Source organism: Palaemon carinicauda, chromosome 33, assembly GCF_036898095.1.
Source record: "Palaemon carinicauda isolate YSFRI2023 chromosome 33, ASM3689809v2, whole genome shotgun sequence".
NCBI classification, from domain to species: Eukaryota; Metazoa; Arthropoda; class Malacostraca; order Decapoda; family Palaemonidae; genus Palaemon; species Palaemon carinicauda.
Genome location: NC_090757.1, coordinates 70,372,213 through 70,391,123, shown reverse-complemented (window position 1 = coordinate 70,391,123; position 18,911 = coordinate 70,372,213). Strand labels below are relative to the sequence as shown.

The 18,911-nt window shown below is 34.2% G+C and overlaps 2 protein-coding genes across 2 annotated transcripts; both read left to right on the top strand.

Annotated features, from left to right (window-relative positions):
* Positions 1 to 7,323: 7,323 nt before the first annotated feature.
* LOC137626239 (ribosome-binding protein 1-like) lies at positions 7,324 to 9,347 on the top strand. The gene is made up of 2 exons (XM_068357312.1): positions 7,324 to 7,636; positions 8,974 to 9,347. Exons 1-2 carry the CDS (start codon positions 7,324 to 7,326, stop codon positions 9,345 to 9,347), a joined length of 687 nt encoding a protein of 228 aa, XP_068213413.1.
* Positions 9,348 to 9,902: 555 nt separating this feature from the next.
* LOC137626238 (zinc finger Ran-binding domain-containing protein 2-like) lies at positions 9,903 to 12,698 on the top strand. The gene is made up of 2 exons (XM_068357311.1): positions 9,903 to 10,084; positions 12,452 to 12,698. Exons 1-2 carry the CDS (start codon positions 9,903 to 9,905, stop codon positions 12,696 to 12,698), a joined length of 429 nt encoding a protein of 142 aa, XP_068213412.1.
* The last annotated feature ends 6,213 nt before the right edge of the window (positions 12,699 to 18,911 follow it).

Sequence of the window (18,911 nt, the reverse complement as noted above, 5' to 3'; positions counted from 1 at the left end):
ATATATATATATATATATATATATATATATATATATATATATATATATATTTATATATATATATATATATATATATATATATATATATATATATATATAGTATCTATCTATCTATCTATCTCTCTCTCTCTCTCTCTCTCTCTCTCTCTCTCTCTCTCTCTCTCTCTCTCTCTCTCTCTCTCTCTCTATATATATATATATATATATATATATATATATATATATATATATATATATATATATATATATATATACATGCATAATACAACGTGTTTGACATAAATACTTTATTTTTATTACAAGAAATCTTGAGAATTTAATTGTAATATTTGCCATAAACACAGTAGTAATCGGCAAAAATAAGAAAAAAAGAAAAAAGAAGTTAAGGAGACTAATGTTTTCCTAATTTAAACTTAGGTTTAAAGTTCAGATGAAAAATGAAGCTGCCAACATGATTAAATGAAGCAGCGAAGCTCGGGATCGTTAGAGTTTAAGAGGCTAGAGGTCAGAGGTTAAGCAGAGATCAACTCCGTAGGGGACCAGATCCAAAGCGAGTCCTCAAATAATATTAGTTTGCTGAAAGGTATGAAATAATAACATTTGTTCCCTAAACAATGGACAGTTCTCAAAAGAAAAGAACAGAACCGTATAATAATACAATATTTCTCTTTTCATGATTCTATGCTTCATTATAACTTCTTACCAATTTACTTTTTCGCACCTATAATTGTTCTTTTTTTCTCTCTCTCTCCCTCAATCAATGACATACATCTGGACACTGAGTAGGCAACCCTTTCCCCAAAAGAAACTGCATGAAATGGCTACATTTGCTTCTTCCCATTCCTTTCCTTTTCGAAGGGGAGGGGTTAAAGTGCGGGGATTGGAGTTGGAGGAGAGTAATGATTGCACTATACCATTAGCATAACTGGATAAATAATAATTCGTGACTACGAAAAATAAGAATACTAAGATTAAATTAGTATCCTCGACAATCTCCCGGAATTCTTATTTTATTTTATTTTCGTAGTGTGCTTATAAACTTTTAAGCGACTGGAATATTGGTTTTTATTTTTATTTAGTAAATACTTTAACTCTTCTTTATTTCAATAAACCTATCTCGGGGAATGAACTGTTATTTATGAAAGTTCCACATTTCCATTTGTTAGTTTTTTTCACACTAACACAAACACACACAGACACACACACACTCACACACACACTCTGCTGTGTCCTTCAGTGAATATGAAAAAGGAATAATCAAAAGAAAACCCCAGAGAAGAAAAACGTAACTTTGTGTTGCCCACAGAAACGAAAGAGGAAAACCTTTTGAAATAAAATGTAAATTAAAAGTATCAAGGGAAAGAGGGAAGAAAAAAAATTCCATTGGAAAAATAATCTGAATTTTACATCAATATTGATTCTTTAGAAAAAGTACTCATGAAAATATGGTTTTTCGAGAATCATTTTCTGTGTTTCGAACGGCTCTGATATCGATTCGTACCGGAAATATATTGTTCTGAATCCCAAACCTGAAATAATTTTTTGTAAACCTTCTACTATTTCAACGCAGTTTGCTTTAAACATCAATTACCCTTCTCCCTTCACCCGAGTATAAAAGTTTCCTTCAAACTGCAAAGTCAAGCGTTTTACGTCTTCAGAACTTTCAGATGCACATCCATAAATCAAATCTTGTAGTTTATTATTATTATTATTATTATTATTATTATTATTATTATTATTATTATTATTATTATTATTATCATTATTATTATTATTATTAATTATCATTAATATTATTTTCATTATTATTATTATTATTATTATTATTATTATTATTATTATTATTATTATTATTATTATTATTATTATTATAATGATGATGATGATGATGATGTTGATGATGATGTTACTATTGCTATTGCAACAAAAAACAATGGAATTTTTCGCGAGTCCTAAACGAATTGGAAAGAAAATCTATCCGGATATCCAAATGGCTTCAAAAGCAGTAGCATTAGATTTAGCATGGAATTCTGAATGCCTCCAGAAAAGAATCACTGAACGGCATCGGAAGAAAACTTTCCCAAATTTCCAAAAGTCTTCAGAAGAAATAGTCATAGACTTAGCATAGAATTCTTAATGACTCCAGAAAAAAATCTCTGAAGAACTTCAGAAGAAAATTTTCCAGAATTTCCGAAAGGCTTCAAAGGACATAGCAGTATACTTAACATGGAGTTCTGAATGACTCCAGAACTGAATTTTCCAGGAGCAGTCCTGAACGGCTCCTCCGCGAGCTTCAAATGACTCTGAAGACCTGATCTTCGTTTTTATTAAACGTAGCTCTCATGATCTGTACTGTATGTAGCTGGCGAAATCTAACCAAGGCATTGTGCGTCAATAGACGTAAGAGGAAATGAAGATGATGACTGGTAGAAGGATTTAACTTAACTCACAGAGACCAAGTTCTGGCAGAATAGGAAGCTGAAAGTAAGAATTGTGTGTTACGTCTACAGGATCAATTGGAGACTCTTCGGAAACCATCATCTACAGAGGGCTTTGGTGGTTGCTGTCAAAGTTGCTGATCGTTCGTTTTATATCACCGTACCTATAGTAAGACACAGTCTTTTCCATTGGCAGCTGAGCTTTGAATATCATAGTGTATGCACCTTGAAGGATCCTTTGCTAAGGCTTTTGCGACGATGTCTTATAATATGAGACTCTTGAAAAAGTACGAGGCTTTGTATTGGTGCAAAAACAGATTCCAGGCAATGAGGACGGAGGCAGACTGGTTCAACTGAGTGGTGAGGGACGTGTGATTCATCAAGAGGATTGTCCAAAAATTACACATTGAAGTAAGGAGATATCCAGATCGCATTGGTAAGTATAATGTGTTGCTCGTCATTTACTTTGGCATGATAGTGTATGCGGAGAAATCGATAGTATTCATCTCTTTACTCATCGCCCTGATGGGTAAATTAATGAATGCCATGGATTTCTCTGAGCAATCTGAAAAAAAAAAAACTGAAAACCTTTAATGCTAGAAGTATGGGATCTGAAAAACAATGGTAAAAACCTCTTATGCTATAAATATGGAACCTTAAAAGAGAGGTCAACGAACTTCTAATGCTAGAAATATAGGATATAAAAAGAGAGGTCAAAGAACTTCTAATGCTAGAATTAATGGAACTAAAAAGAGAGGTCAAAGGACTTATGTTGCTAGAAGTATGGAAGCTAAAAAGAGAAGTCAAAGAACTTCTTATGCTAGAAGTATTGGAGCTAAAAAGAGATGTCAAAGACTTCTAATGCTAGAAGTATCGGAGCTAAAAAGAAAGGTCAAGGAACTTCTAATGCTAGAAGTATGGGAGCTAAAACGAAAGGTCAAAGAACTTCTAATGCTAGAAGTATAGGAGCAAAAAAGAGAAGTAAAAAAACTTCTAATGCTAGAAGTATGGGATCGAAAAAGAGAGGTCAAATAACTTCTAATGCTAGAAGTATTGGAGCTAAAGGGAGAGGCTAAAGACCTTTTAATTCTAAAAGTATGGAGGATAAAAAGAGAAGTCAAAGAACGGCTAACGCTAAAAGTATGGAAGCTAGAAAGAGAGATCAAAGAACTTCTAATGCTAGAATTCATGGAGCTGAAAAGAGAGGTCAAAGAAATTCTAATGCTAGAAGTATTGGAGCTAAAAAGAGTGGTTAAAGAACTTCTAACACTATATGTATAGGAGCTAAAAAGATATGTCAAAGAACTTCTAATGCTAGAAGTATGAGAGCTAAAAAGCAAGGTCAAAGAGCTTCAAATGTTAGAAGTATAGAGCTAAAAAGAGAAGTCTAAGAACTTCTAATGCAAAAAGTACGGGAGCTAAAAAGCAAGGTAAAAAAAAACTTCTAATGCTATAAGTATGGAAGCTAAAAAGAGATGTAAAAAAAAAAAATACTACTAACTCTAGAAGTGTGCGAACTAAAAAGTTAGGTCAAAGAACTTTTAATCATAGAAGTATGGGAGCTAAAATTCAAGGTAAAAAAAAACTTCTAATGTTAGAAGTATGGAACTAAAATGAGAGGAGAAAAAACTTATTTCTCGAAGTACGGGAGATAGAAAGTTAGGTCAAAGAACACTTAATGCTATATGTATGGGAGCTATAAAAAGAGGTAAAAAAAACCTCTAATACTAGATGTATGGGAGCTTTTTAAAAAGCGAGGTCAAAGAACCTCTAACGCTTTAAGTATGGTAACTAAAAAGAGGTCAATTAACCTCTAATTCTAGAAGTATCGTAGCTAAACAGCGAGGTCAAAGAACTTCTAAGACTAGAAGTATGAGAGCTAAAAAGAGAAGGTCAAAACACTTCTAATGCTAAAAGTATGGGAGCTAAAAAGTGAGGGCAAAGAACTTCTAATGCTAGAAGTATGGTAACTAAAAAGATAAGTTGAAGAACTTCTAATGTTAGAAGTATAGAGCTAAAAAGAGAGGTCAAAGAACTCTTTATGCTAGAAGTATGAGAGCTAAAAATAGAGGTTAAAGAACTTCTAATGCTAGAAATATGGGAGCGAAAAAGCGAGGTAAAAAAAACTTCTAATGCTAGAAGTATGAGAGCTAAAAAGCGGGGTCAAACGACTTCTAATGTTGATAGTATAAAGCTAAAAAGAGAGGTCAAAGAACTTCTAATGTTAGAAAAATGGGAGCTAAAAAGCGAGGCAAAGAACTACTAATGCTTTTTTTATGGGAACTGATTCTCGCCCACTGATTACCGCCCAATTTCCATATCTACCGTATTATCTAAAGTTTTTGAACGTTTTCTGTCAAAACGTCTTAATCGGTTTGCTGAAGGTAATCATCTATTCCCTAGATTGCAATTTGGTTTTCGTAAAGGCCTTGGAGCATGTGATGCCCTTCTAACAATCTCCAATGCTGTACAGAAATCCCTTGATTGTGATCAGGAAGTTCGTATGATTGGCCTAGATTTTAGTGCTGGCTTTGATCGTGTTAATCATGAGGCCCTTGTTTTCAAACTCAAACAGTTTGGAGTGGGTGGGTCGTTTTTTAGCAATATTATTGATTTTTTTAGTGATAGATCTCAAAGAGTTATTGTTGATGGGCACCATAGTGAGTATAGGAATGTGATATCCGGTGTTCCACAGGATAGTGTTCTTGGCCCATTACTTTTCATACTATATACACATGACATGTGGTTTGGCCTAGAAAATAAGCTTGTTGCATATGCAGATGATGCTACTCTCTTTGTATCAATTCCATCCCCTAAATGTAGATCTGGGGTTGGTGAATCCCTTAATAGAGATTTAGCTAAAATTAGTGCATGGTGCAAATTATGGGGTATGAAGTTGAATCCTAACAAAACTCAAAGTATGATTGTAAGTAGGTCAAGTACGGTGGCTCCTCAGCATCCGGATCTCAGTATTGATAATGTTTCTTTAAATTCGAACGACTCTTTTAAAATTTTATGTTTGATTCTTGACAGCAAATTTACTTTTGAGACACACATTAGGTCTGTGTCTTCTTCAATTGCACAAAAAATTGGTTTATTGAGAAAGTCTTACAAGGATTTCGGTGATCAATCTATTCTGAAGAAGTGTTTTAATTCTTTCATTCTACCTTGTTTTGAATATTGTTTCCCTGCCAGGTTTTCAGCTGCTGATTCTCATCTTAATTTGTTGGACAGAAACTTACGGTCTATTAAATTTCTTATTCCTAATCCAGATATTAATCTTTGGCACTGTCGTTCAATTAGTTCATTATGCATTTTGCATATGATTTTTCATAACCCTGAGCATCCTTTACATTCAGATCTCCCAGGAAAATTCTATCCTGATCGTAATACTAGGCAGGCAGTTAATTCCAATAGCTATGCCATCTCCATCACAAGGCTCAATACTACATAGTATTATACAAGTTTTATTCCAGCTGTTACAAAGTTGTGGAATGATCTTCCTAATCGGGTACTTGAATCAGTAAAACTTCAAAAGTTCAAAGTTGGAGCAAATGTTTTTATGTTGACCAGGCAGACATGAGTCTTATTATAGTTTATATATAACATATCTGTTTTTGACGTTGTTAACAGTTTATATAGGACATATCTGTTTTGATTCTGTTACTGTTTTTAGAATGATATATTGTTAATTTATTCTCATCATTTATTTATTTCCTTATTTCCTTTCTTCACTGGGCTATTTTTCCCTATTGGAGCCCTTGGGCTTATAGCATCTTGCTTTTCCAACTAGGGTTGTAGCTTGGCTAATAATAATAATAATAATAGAGCTAAAAAGAGGTATCAAAGAACTTCTAATCAAAGAAGCTGAAAAGAAAGGTAAAAAAACTTCTAATGTTAGAAGTATGAGAGGTAAAAAGAGAGGTCAAAGAACCTCTAATGCTAGAAGTATGTGAACTAAAAGGAGGAGTCCAAGAACTTCTAATGCTAGAAGTAAAAAAAAAAGCGAGGTCAAAAAAATTCTAATTGTAGAGGTGTTAGGGCTAAAATGAGAGGTAAAAAAAACTTCTAATGCTAGATGTATGAGAGCTAAAAAGAGAGGACAAAAAAAATTCTAATGCTATAAGTATGAGAGCTAAAAGCAAGGTAAAAAACATCTAATACTAGAATTATGTGAGCTAAAAAGCGAGGTAAAAGAACTTCTAATGTTAGAAGTATACAACTAAAAAGAGAGGTCAAAGACCTTCTAACGCTAGAAGTATGGGAGCTGAAAAGCGAGGTCAAAGAACTTTTAACGCTATAAGTATTGGAGCTAAAAACTGAGGGCGAAGAACTTCTGATGTTAGAAGTATAGAGCTGGAAAGAGAGGTCAAAGAACTTCTAATCTAAGAAGTATGAGAGCTAAAAAGAGGGTAAAAAAAACTTCTAATGTTAGAAGTATGAGAGGTAAAAAGAGAAGTCAAAGAACTTCTAATGCTAGAAGTATGTGTGCTAAAAAGAGAGGTCCAAGAACTTCTAATGCTAGAAGTAGAGCTAAAAAGCGATGTCGAAAAACTTTTAATGCTAGATGTGTGAGGGCTAAAAAGCGAGGTCAAAGGACTTCTAATGTTGGAAGTATAGAGCTAAAAAGAGAGGTCAAATAACTTCTACTGCGAGAAATATGGGAGCTATGAAGCGCGAGCAAAGAACTTTTAATGCTAGAAGTATGGGAGCGAAAAAGCGAGGTCAAAGAGCTTCTAATACTAGAAGTATGGGAGCAAAAAAAAGAGGTCAAAGAACTTCTGATGCTAGAAGTATTTGAGCTAAAAAGCAAGGTCAAAGAACTTCTAATATTAAAAGTATCGGAGCTGAAAAGAGATGTCATAGAACTTCTAGTGCTAGAAGTATGGGAGCTAAAAAGCGAGGTCAAAGAACTCCTAATGCTAAAAGTAAGGGAGCTAAAAAGAGATGTCAAAGAACTCCTAATACTAGAAGTATGGGAGCTAAAAAGCGAGGTCAAAGAACTTCTGATGCTAGAAGTAGGGGAGCAGAAAAGAAAGGTCAAAGAACTTCTAATGCTACATGTATGGGAGCTAAAAACCGAGATAAAAAAACCTCTAACTTTAGAAGTAGTGGAGCTAAAAAGAGAGGTCAAAGAACTCCTAATGCTAGAAGTATGGGAGCTAAAAAGAGAGGTCAAAGAATTTCTAATGCTAGAAGTATGGGAGCTAAAAAGCAAGGTCAAAGTCCTTCTAATGCTTGAAGTACGGAAGGTAAAAAGCGTGGTCAAAAAACTTCTAACGCTATAAGTATGGAAGCTAAAAAGAAAGGTCAGAGAACTTCTAATGATAAAAGTATAGGAGCTAAAAACGAAGGTCAAAGAACTTCCAATGCTAAGAGATTGGGAGCTAAAAACAGATGTTATATAACTTTTAATGCTAGAAGTATGAGAGCTAAAAAGCGAGGAAAAAAAAATTCTAATGCTAAAAGTATGAGAGCTAAATAGAGAGGTCAAAAAACTTTTAATGCTATAAGTATGAGAGCTAAAAAGCGAGGTAAAAAAAAACGTCTAACGCTATATGTATTGGATATAAAAAGGGGTCAAAGAACTTTTAATGTTAGAAGTAAAGTTAAAAAGAGAGGTAAAAAAAACTTCTAATGTTATAAGTATAGAGCTAAAAATAGAGGTCAAAGAACTTATAATGTTAGAATTATGAAAGCTGAAAAGAGAGGTCAAGGAACTTCTTTCTAATGCTAGGAGTATGAGAGCTAGTAAGCGAGGTCAAAAAACTTCTGTTACTACAAGTATGGAAGCTAAGAAGTGAGGTCAATAAACTTTTAATGCTAAAAGTATGTGTGCTAAAAAGCAAGGTAAAGGAACTTCTAATGATAGAAGTATAGAGCTAGAAAGAGTGGTCTAATGGATAGAAATATGGAGGCTAAATACGATGTCAAAGAACTTCTAACGCTATAAGTAAGGAAGCTAAAAAGAGAGGTCAAAAGAACTTCTAATGCTACGAGTAAGGGAGTTGAAAAGCGGATCATAGAACTTCTAATGCTAAAAGTATGGGAGCTAGAAAGAGTGGTCAAAGAACTATTAATGCTAGAAGTATGGGAGCTAAAAAAGATGTCAAAGAACTTCTAATGCTATAATTATGAGAGTTATAAAGAGAGGTCAAAGAACTTCTAATGCTAAAAATATTGGAGCTAAATAGCAAGGTCAAATAATTCTTAATGCTAGAAGTATGGGAGCTAAAAAGAGAGGTTTAAGAACTTCTAACAATATAAATATGGTACTTAAAAAGAAAGGTAAAAAAAATGCTAATGCTTGAAGTATGGGAACTAAACAGCAAGGTCAAAGAATTATTAATGCTAGAAGTATGGAAGTTAAAAAGCGAGGTCAAAGATCTTCTAATGCTAGAAATATGGAAGCTAAAATGAGAAGACAAAGAACTTCTAATGCTAGTAGTGCGGGAGCTAAAATGAGAGGTCAAAGAACTTCTATTGCTGGAAGTATGGGGGTTAATAAGAGATGTTATAAAACTCCTATTGCTAGAAGTATGGGAGCTAAAAAGAGATGTCAAACAGCAAGGTCAAAGAATTATTAATGCTAGAAGTATGGAAGTTAAAAAGCGAGGTCAAAGATCTTCTAATGCTAGAAATATGGAAGCTAAAATGAGAAGACAAAGAACTTCTAATGCTAGTAGTGCGGGAGCTAAAATGAGAGGTCAAAGAACTTCTATTGCTGGAAGTATGGGAGTTAATAAGAGATGTTATAAAACTCCTATTGCTAGAAGTATGGGAGCTAAAAAGAGATGTCATAAAACTTCTAATGCTAGAAGTATGAGAACTATAAAGCGAGGTCAAAGAACTTCTAATGCTAGAAGTATGGGAGCTAAATACGCGGTCAAAGAACTTCTAACGCTTTAAGTATGAGAGCAAAAATAAAGATAAAAAGAACTTCTAATGCTAGAAGTATTGGAGCTGAAAAGCAGAACAAAGAACTTCTAATGGTAGAAATATGGGAGCTAAAAATATGGGTCAAAGAACTTCTAATACTAGAAGTATATGAGCTAAAAAAAATGTCAAAGAACTTCTAATTCTAATACCAGAAGTATGAGAGCTAAAAAGAGAAGGCAAAGAACTTCTAATGATAGAAGTATTGGAGCTAAAAAGCGAAATAAAAAAAACTTTTAATGCTAGAAGTGTGGGAGCTGAAAAGAGGTTTAAGAACTCCTAACATTATAAAAATGGGAACAAAAAAGAGAGGTCAAAGAACTTCGAATGCTAGATGTATGAGTACTAAAAAGTAATGTCAAAGAACTTCTAACGTTAGAAGTATGGGAGCTAAAATGAGGTAAAATAACCTCTAATGCTAGAAGTATGGGAGCTAAAAAGAGAGGTCATAGAACTTCAAATGCTAGAAGTATGGGATCTAAAAAGATATGTCATACACATTCTAATGCAATAGTTATGACAGCTAAAATGCGAGGTCAAAGAACTTCTAATGCTAGAAGCATGGGAGCTAAAAAGAGATGTCAAAGTACTTTTAATACCAGGAGTATGGGAGCTAAAAAGCGAGGTCAAAGAACATCTTATGCTAGAAGTAGTGAAGCTAAAAAGAAAGGTCAAAGAACTTCTAATGCTAAAAGTATGGGAGCTAAAATGTGAGGTCAAAAAACTTTTAACATTAGAAGTATGGTAGCTAAAAAGATAGGTCAAAGAACTCATACTGCTAAAAGTATGGGAGCTAAAATGAAAGGTCAAAGAACTTCTAATGCTACAAGTAAGGGAGCTAGAAAGCAAGGTAAAAAAACTTCTAATGCTAGAAGTATGGGAGGTAAAAACCGAGGTAAAAGAAATTCTAACGATAAAAGTATAAGAGCTAAAAAAAAGAGGACCAAGAACTTTTAATCCTAGAAGCATAGGAGATAAAAAGACATGTCAAAAAACTTCTAATGCTGGAAGTATGAGAGCTAAAAAGCGAGGTCAAAGAACTTCTAATGCTAGATATATGAGAGGTAAAAAGCCATGTCAAAGAACTTGTAATGCTAGAAAGATGGGAGCTAAAAAGAGAGGTCAAAAAACTTCTAATGCTAAAAGTATGGGAGCTAAAAAGAGATGTCATAAAACTTCTAATGCATGAAGTATGAGAGCTAAAAAGAGAGGTCAAAGAACTTTTAATGCTATATGTATTGGAGCTAAAAACCGAGGTAAACGAACTTCTAACGTCATAAGAATGGGAGCTAAAAAGAGAGGTCAAAGAACTTCTAATACTAGAATTATGGGAACTAATAAGAGAGGTCAAAAAACTCCTAATGCTAGAAGTATGGGAGGTAAAAAGCGAGGTCAACGAACCTCTAACGCTAGAAGTATGGGAGCTAAAAATAGGCGTCAAAGAACTTCTAATGCTAAAAGATTGCGAGCAAAAATGAGAGGTAAAGGAACTCCTAATACTAGAAGTATGGGAGTTAAAAAAAATGTCATAGAACTTCTAATGCTAGAAGCATGGGAGTTAAAAAGACATGTCATAGAACTTCTGATGCTAGAGGTATTCGAGTTGAAGAGGGATATCATAGAACTTCTAATGATAGAAATGTGGGAGTTAAATGACATGTCATAGAAATTCTAATGCTAGAAGTATGGGAGTTAAAAAGAGATGTCATGGAACTACTAATGCTAGAAGTATGCGAGTAAAAGAGATGTCATAAACTTCTAATAATAGAAATATGGGAGTTAAAAAGACATGTCATAGAAATTCTAATGCTAGAAGTGTGGGAGTTAAAAAGAGATGTCATAGAACGTCTAATGCTAGAAGTATTGGAAATAAAAAGAGAGTTGAGTTCAAAATACTTCAAATGATAGAAATATGAGAACTAAAAAGCGAGGTCAAAGAACTTCTAATGCTAGAAGTATGAGAGATAAAAAGAGAGGTCAAAGAACATGTAATGCTATATATATTGGAGCTAAAAAGCGAGGTAAAAGAACTTCTAACGTTATAATTATGGGAACTAAACCGAGATGTCAAAGAACTCCTAATACTAGTAATATGGGAGCTAGAATGAGAAGTCAAAGAACTTCTAATGCTAAAAGTATTGGAGCTGAAAAGCAAGGTCAAAGAACTCCCAATGCTAGAAGTATGAGAAGTGAAAATCGAAGTCAAAGAACTTCTAACGCTAGAAGTATGGGAGCTAAAAAGTGAGGTCCAAGAACTTCTAACGCTAGAATTAAGGGATATAAAAAGAGGCGTCAAAGAACTTCTAATGCTAAAAGATTCGGAGCTAAAATGAGAGGTAAAGGAACTTCTAATGCTAGAAGTATGGGAGCTAAAAATAGATGTCACAGAATATCTAATGCTATAAGTATGAGAGGTATAAAGCTAGGTCGAAGAACTTCTAATGCTAGAAGTATGGGAGCTAAAAAGCAAGGTAAAAGAACTTCTAACGCTATAATTATGGGAGTTAAATATGGAGGTCAAATAACTTCTAACGCTATAAGTATGGGAGCTAAAAATCAAGGAGTAAAAACTTCTAATGCTAGAAGTATGGGAGCTAGAAAGCGATGTCATAGAACTTCTAATGCTAGAAACAAGGGAGCTAAAAGAAAGGTTAAAGACCTCCTAATCCTTGAGGTATGGGAGATAAAAAAAGATGTCAGAGAACTTCTAATGCTAGTAGTATGAGAGCTAAAAAGCGAGGTCAAAGAACTTCTAATGCTAAAAGTATGAAAGGTAAAAAGCGAGGTCAAAGAACTTGTAAGGCTAGAAGTATGAGAGCTAAAAAGAGATGTCATAGAACTTCTAATGCTAGAAGTATGAAAGGTAAAAAGTGAGATCAAAGAACTTCTAATGCTATAAGTATGAGAGCTAAAAAGCGAGGTCAAAGAACTTCTACTGCTAGAAGTGTGAGAGCTAAAAAGCTAGGTCAAAGAACTTCTAATGCTAAAAGGATGGGAGCTGATAAGAGATGTTAAAGAACCTCTAATGCTAGAAGTATGAGTGCTAATAAAAGAGGTCAATGAACTTCTAATGCTAGAAGTATCAGAGCTAAAAAGAGTGGTCAAAGAACTTCTTATGCTAGAAATATGAGAGCTAAGAAGAGAGGTCGAAGATCTTCTAATGCTAGAAGTATAGGAGCTAAAAAGAGATATAATAAATCTTCTAATACAGGAAGTATGAGAGCTAAAAAGCGAAGTCAAAGAACTTCTAATGGTAGAAGTATAAGAGATAAAAGGAGAGGTCAAGGAACTTCTAATGCTACAAGTATGGGAGCTAAAAAGTGAGGTAAAAGAACTTCTTACACTATAAGTATGAGAAATAAAAAAACAGGTCAAAGAACTTTTAATGCTAGACGTATGTGAGCTTAAAAGAGGGGTCAAAAAAATTCTAATGCTAAATGTATGGGAGCTAAAAAGCAAGGTAAAAGAACTTTAAATGCTAGAAATATGGGAGTTGAAAAGCAAGATCAAAGAAATTCTAACGATATAAGTATGGGAGCTAAAAAGAAATGTCAGAAAACTTCTAAGGCTAGGAGTATATGAGCTAAAAAGCGAGGTCAAAGATATTCTTATGCTAGAAGTATGGAAGCTATAAAGAGATGTCAAAGAACTTATAATGCTAGAAGTGTGGGAGCTAGAATGAGATGTCAAAGAACTTCTAATGCTTGAAGTATGGGAGTTAAAAAGAGATGTCATAGAACTTCTAATGCATGAAGTATGAGAGCTAAAAAGAGAGGTCAAAGAACTTGTAATGCTATATGTATTGGAGCTAAAAACCGAGGTAAACGAACTTCTAACGTCATAAGAATGGGAGCTAAAAAGAGAGGTCAAAGAACTTCTAATACTAGAATTATGGGAACTAAAAAGAGAGGTCAAAGAACTTCTAATACTAGAAGTATGGGACTTGAAAAGCAAGGTCAAAGAACTCCTAATGCTAGAAGAAAGGGATGTAAAAAGCGAGGTCAACGAACCTCTAACGCTAGAAGTATGGGAGCTAAAAAGTGAGGTCAAAGAACTTCTTATGCTAAAGGTATGGGAGATAAAAAGAGGCGTCAAAGAACTTCTAATGCTAAAAGATTACGAGCAAAAATGAGAGGTAAAGGAACTCCTAATACTAGAAGTATGGGAGTTAAAAAAAAATGTCGTAGAACTTCTAATGCTAGAAGCATGGGAGTTAAAAAGACATGTCATAGAACTTCTGATGCTAAAGGTATGCTAGTTGAAGAGGGATGTCATAGAACTTCTAATGATAGAAATGTGGGAGTTAAATGACATGTCATAGAAATTCTAATGCTAGAAGTATGGGAGTTAAAAAGAGATGTCATGGAACTTCTAATGCTAGAAGTATGCGAGTAAAAGAGAAGTCATAGAACTTCTAATGATAGAAATATGGGAGTTAAAAAGACATGTCATAGAAATTCTAATGCTAGAAGTATGGGAGTTAAAAAGAGAGGTCATAGAACGTCTAATGCTAGAAGTATTGGAGATGAAAAGAGAGTTGAGTTCAAAATACTTCAAATGATAGAAATATGAGAACTAAAAAGCGAGGTCAAAGAACTTCTAATGCTAGAAGTATGAGAGATAAAAAGAGAGGTCAAAGAACATGTAATGCTATATATATTGGAGCTAAAAAGCGAGGTAAAAGAACTTCTAACGTTATAATTACGGGAGCTAAAACGAGATGTCAAAGAACTCCTAATACTAGTAAAATGGGAGCTAGAATGAGAAGTCAAAGAACTTCTAATGCTAAAAGCATTGGAACTGAAAAGCAAGGTCAAAGAACTCCCAATGCTAGAAGTATGAGAAGTGAAAATCGAAGTCAAAGAACTTCTAACGCTAGAAGTATGGGAGCTAAAAAGTGAGGTCCAAGAACTTCTAATGCTAGAATTAAGGGAGATAAAAAGAGGCGTCAAAGAACTTCTAATGCTAAAAGATTCGGAGCTAAAATGAGAGGTAAAGGAACTTCTAATACTACAAGTATGGGAGTTAAAAAGAGATGTCAGAGGACTTTTAATGCTAAAAGCATGGGAATTAAAAAGACATGTCGTAGAACTTCTAATGCTAGAAGTATGGGAGCTAAAAATAGATGTCACAGAATATCTAATGCTATAAGTATGAGAGGTATAAAGCTAGGTCGAAGAACTTCTAATGCTAGAAGTATGGGAGCTAAAAAGCAAGGTAAAAGAACTTCTAACGCTATAAGTATGGGAGTTAAAAAGGGAGGTCAAAGAACTTCTAACGCTATAAGTATGGGAGATAAAAATCAAGGAGTAAAAACTTCTAATGCTAGAAACATGGGAGCTAAAAGACAGGTTAAAGACCTCCTAATCCTTGAGGTATGGGAGATAAAAAAAGATGTCAGAGAACTTTTAATGCTAGTAGTATGACAGCTAAAAAGCAAGGTAAAAGAACTTGTAATGCTAGAAGTATGAGAGCAAAAAAGAGATGTCATAGAACTTCTATTGCTAGAAGTATGAAAGGTAAAAAGTGAGGTCAAAGAACTTCTAATGCTATAAGTATGAGAGCTAAAAAGCGAGGTCAAAGAACTACTACTGCTAGAAGTGTGAGAGCTAAAAAGCTAGGTCAAAGAACTTCTAATGCTAAAAGGATGGGAGCTGATAAGAGATGTTAAAGAACCTCTAATGCTAGAAGTATGAGTGCTAATGAGAGAGGTCAATGAACTTCTAATGCTAGAAGTATCAGAGCTAAAAAAGCGTGGTCAAGGAACTTCTAATGCTAGAAGTATGAGAGCTAAGAAGAGAGGTCAAAGATCTTCTAATGCTAGAAGTATAGGAGCTAAAAAGAGATATCATAGATCTTCTAATACAGGAAGTATGAGAGCTAAAAAGCGACGTCAAAGAATTTCTAATGGTAGAAGTATAAGAGATAAAAAGAGAGGTCAAGGAACTTCTAATGCTACAAGTATGGGAGCTAAAAAGTGAGGTAAAAGAACTTCTTACACTATAATTATGAGAAATAAAAAAACAGGTCCAAGAACCTTTAATGCTAGATGTATATGAGCTAAAAAGAGGGGTCAAACAAATTCTAATGCTAAATGTATGGGAGCTAAAAAGTAAGGTAAAAGAACTTTAAATGCTAGAAATATGGGAGCTAAAAAGCGAGATCAAAGAAATTCTAACGCTATAAGTATGGGAGCTAAAAAGAGATGCCAAAAAACTTCTAAGGCTAGGAGTATATGAGCTAAAAAGCGAGGTCAAAGATATTCTTATGCTAAAAGTATGGAAGCTATAAAGAGATGTCATAGAACTTATAATGCTAGAAGTGTGGGAGCTAGAATGAGATGTCAAAGAACTTCTAATGCTTGAAGTATGGGAGTTAAAAAGAGATGTTATAGAACTTCTAATGATAGAAATATGGGAGTTAAAAAGACATGTCATAGAAATTCTAATGCTAGAAATATCGGAGTTAAAAAGAGATGTCATTGGACGTCTAATGCTGGAAGTATTGAAGCTAAAAAGAGAGTTGAGTTCAAAGTATTTCAAATGCGAGAAGTGTTGGAACTAAAAAGCAAGGTCAGAGAACTTCTAATGCTAGAAGCATGGGAGCTAAAAATAGATGTCATGGAACTACTTATGCTAAAAGTATGAGATCTAAAAAGCGAGGTCAAAGAACTTTTAATGCTACAAGTATGGGAGCGAAAAAGCGAGGTCAAAGACCTTTTAATTCCAGAAGCATGGGAGATAAAAAGACATATCAAAGAACTTCTAATGCTACAAGTAGGAAATCTAAAAAGCGAGGTCAAAGAACTTCTAATACTGGAAGTATGAGAGCTAAAAAGCGAGGTCAAAGAACTTCTAATGCTAGAAGTAGGAGAGGTAAAAAGCGAGGTCAAAGAACTTGTAATGCTAGAAGGATGGGAGCTAAAAGGAGAGGTCAAAGAACTTGTAATGCTAGATGTATGGGAGCTAAAAAGAGATGTCATAGAACTTCTAATGCAAGAGGTATCAGAGCTAAAAGGCGAGGTCAAAGAACTTCTAATGCCAGAAGTATGAGAGATAAAGAGAGAGGTCAAAGAACTTGTAATGTTATATGTATTGGAGCTAAAAAGCGAGGTAAAAGAACTCTTAGCGTTATAAGTATGGGAGCCAAAAAGAGATGTCAAAGAACTTCTAATTCTAGTATTATGGGAGCTGAAAAGAGAGGTCAAACAACTTCTAATGCTAGAAGTATGGGAGCTGAAAAGCAAGGTAAAAAAACTCCTAATGGTAGAAGTATGGGAAGTAAAAAGCGAAGTCAAAGAACTTCTAACGCTAGAAGTATGGGAGCTAAAAAGTGAGGTCCAAGAACTTCTAATGCTAGAAGTATGGGATATAAAAGGAGGCATCAAAGAACTTCTAAAGCTTGAAGATTCGGAGGTAAAATGAGAGGTAAAGGAACTTTTAATACTAGAAGTATGGGAGTTAAAAAGAAATGTCATAGAACTTTTAATGCTAGAAGCATGGGAGTTAAAAAGAGAGTTGAGTTCAAAGTACTTCAAATGCTAGAAGTATTTGAATTAAAAAGCGAGGTCAAAGAACTTCAAATGCTAGAAGTATGGGAGCTAAAATGAGATGAGATATAACTATTGATGCTAAAAGTATGAGATCTAAAAAGCGACGTCAGAGAACTTCTAATGCTAGAAGCATGAGAGCGAAAAAACGAGGTAAAAAAAATTTTAATCCTAGAAGCATGGGAGATAAAAAGATTTTTCAAAGAACTTCTAATGCTAGAAGTTGGAAATCTAAAAAGCAATATCAAAGAACTTTTAATGCTGGAAGTATGAGAGCTAGAAAAGAGAGGTCAAAGAACTTCTAATGCTAGAAGTATGAGAGGTAAGAAGCGAGGTCAAAGAACTTGTAATGCTAGAAGTATGGGAGCTAAAAAGAGACTTCATAGAACTTTTAATGCAAGAAGTATAAGAGCTAAAAAACGAGGTCAAAGAACTTCTAATGCTAGATGTATGAGAGATAAAAAGAGAGGTCAAAGAACATGTAATGCTATTTGTATTGGAGCTAAAAATCGAGGTAAAAGAACTTCTAATTTTATAAGTATGGGAGCTAAAATGACATGTCAAAGAACTCCTAATGCTAGAAGTATGGGAGGTAAAAAGCGAAGTCAAAGAACTTCTAATGATAAAAGTATGGAAGCTAAAAAGTGAGGTCCAAGAACTTCTAATGCTAGAAGTATGGGCGATAAAAAGAGGCGTCAAAGAACTTCTAATGCTAAAAGATTCAGAGCTAAAATGAGAGGTAAAGGAACTTATAATACTAGAAATATGGGGGTTAAAATGAGATGTCATAAAACTTTTAATGCTAGAAGCATGGGAGATAAAAAGGCATGTCATAGATCTTCTGATGCTAGAAGTATGCGAGTTAAAAAGAGATGTCATAGAACTTCTAATGCTAGAAGTATGGGAACTAAAAATAGATGTCACAGAACATCTAATGCTATAAGTATGAGAGGTATAAAGCTAGGTCAAAGAACTTCTAATGCTAGAAGTATGGAAGCTAAAAAGCAAGGTCAAAGAACTTCTAACGCTAAAAGTATGGGAGCTAGAAATCAAGGTAAAAAAACTTCTAATGCTGGAAGTATGGGAGCTAGAAAGCGATGTCATAGAACGTCTAATGCTAGTACTATGAGAGCTAAAAAGCGAGGTCAAAAAACTTCTAATGCTGGAAGTATGAGAGCTAAAAAGCGAAGTCAAAGAACTTTTAATGCTAGAATTATGGGAGCTAAAAAGAGATGTCAAAGAACTTCTAATGCTAGAAGTATGAAAGGTAAAAAGTGAGGTCAAAGAACTTTTAATGCTAGAATTATGGGAGCTAAAAAGAGATGTCAAAGAACTTCTAATGCTATTAAGTATGAGAGCTAGAAAGCGAGGTCAGAAAACTTGTAATGCTAGAAGTATGGGAGCTAAAAAGAGACTTCATAGAACTTCTAATGCAAAAAGTATGAGAGCTAAAAAACGAGGTCAAAGAACTTATAATGCTATATGTATGAGAGATAAAAAGAAAGGTCAAAGAACATGTAATGCTATATGTATTGGATGTAAAAGAACTTCTAACGTCATAAGAATGGGAGCTAAAAAGAGAGGTCAAAGAACTTCTAATGCTAGAAGTATGGGACTTGAAAAGCAAGATCAAAGAACTGCTAATGCTAGAAGTATGGGAGGTAAAAAGCGAGGTCAGCGAACCTCTAACGCTAGAATTATGGGAGCTAAAAAGTGAGGTCAAAGAACTTCTTATGCTAGAAGTATGGGAGATAAAAAGAGGCGTCAAAGATTTTTTAATGCTAAAAGATTGCGAGCAAAAATGAGAGGTAAAGGAACTTCTAATACTAGAAGTATGGGAGTTAAAAAAAATGTCATAGAACTTCTAATGATAGAAGCATGGGAGTTAAAAAGACATGTCATAGAACTTATGATGCTAGAGGTATGCGAGTTGAAGAGGGATGTCATAGAACTTCTAATGATAGAAATGTGGGAGTTAAATGACATGT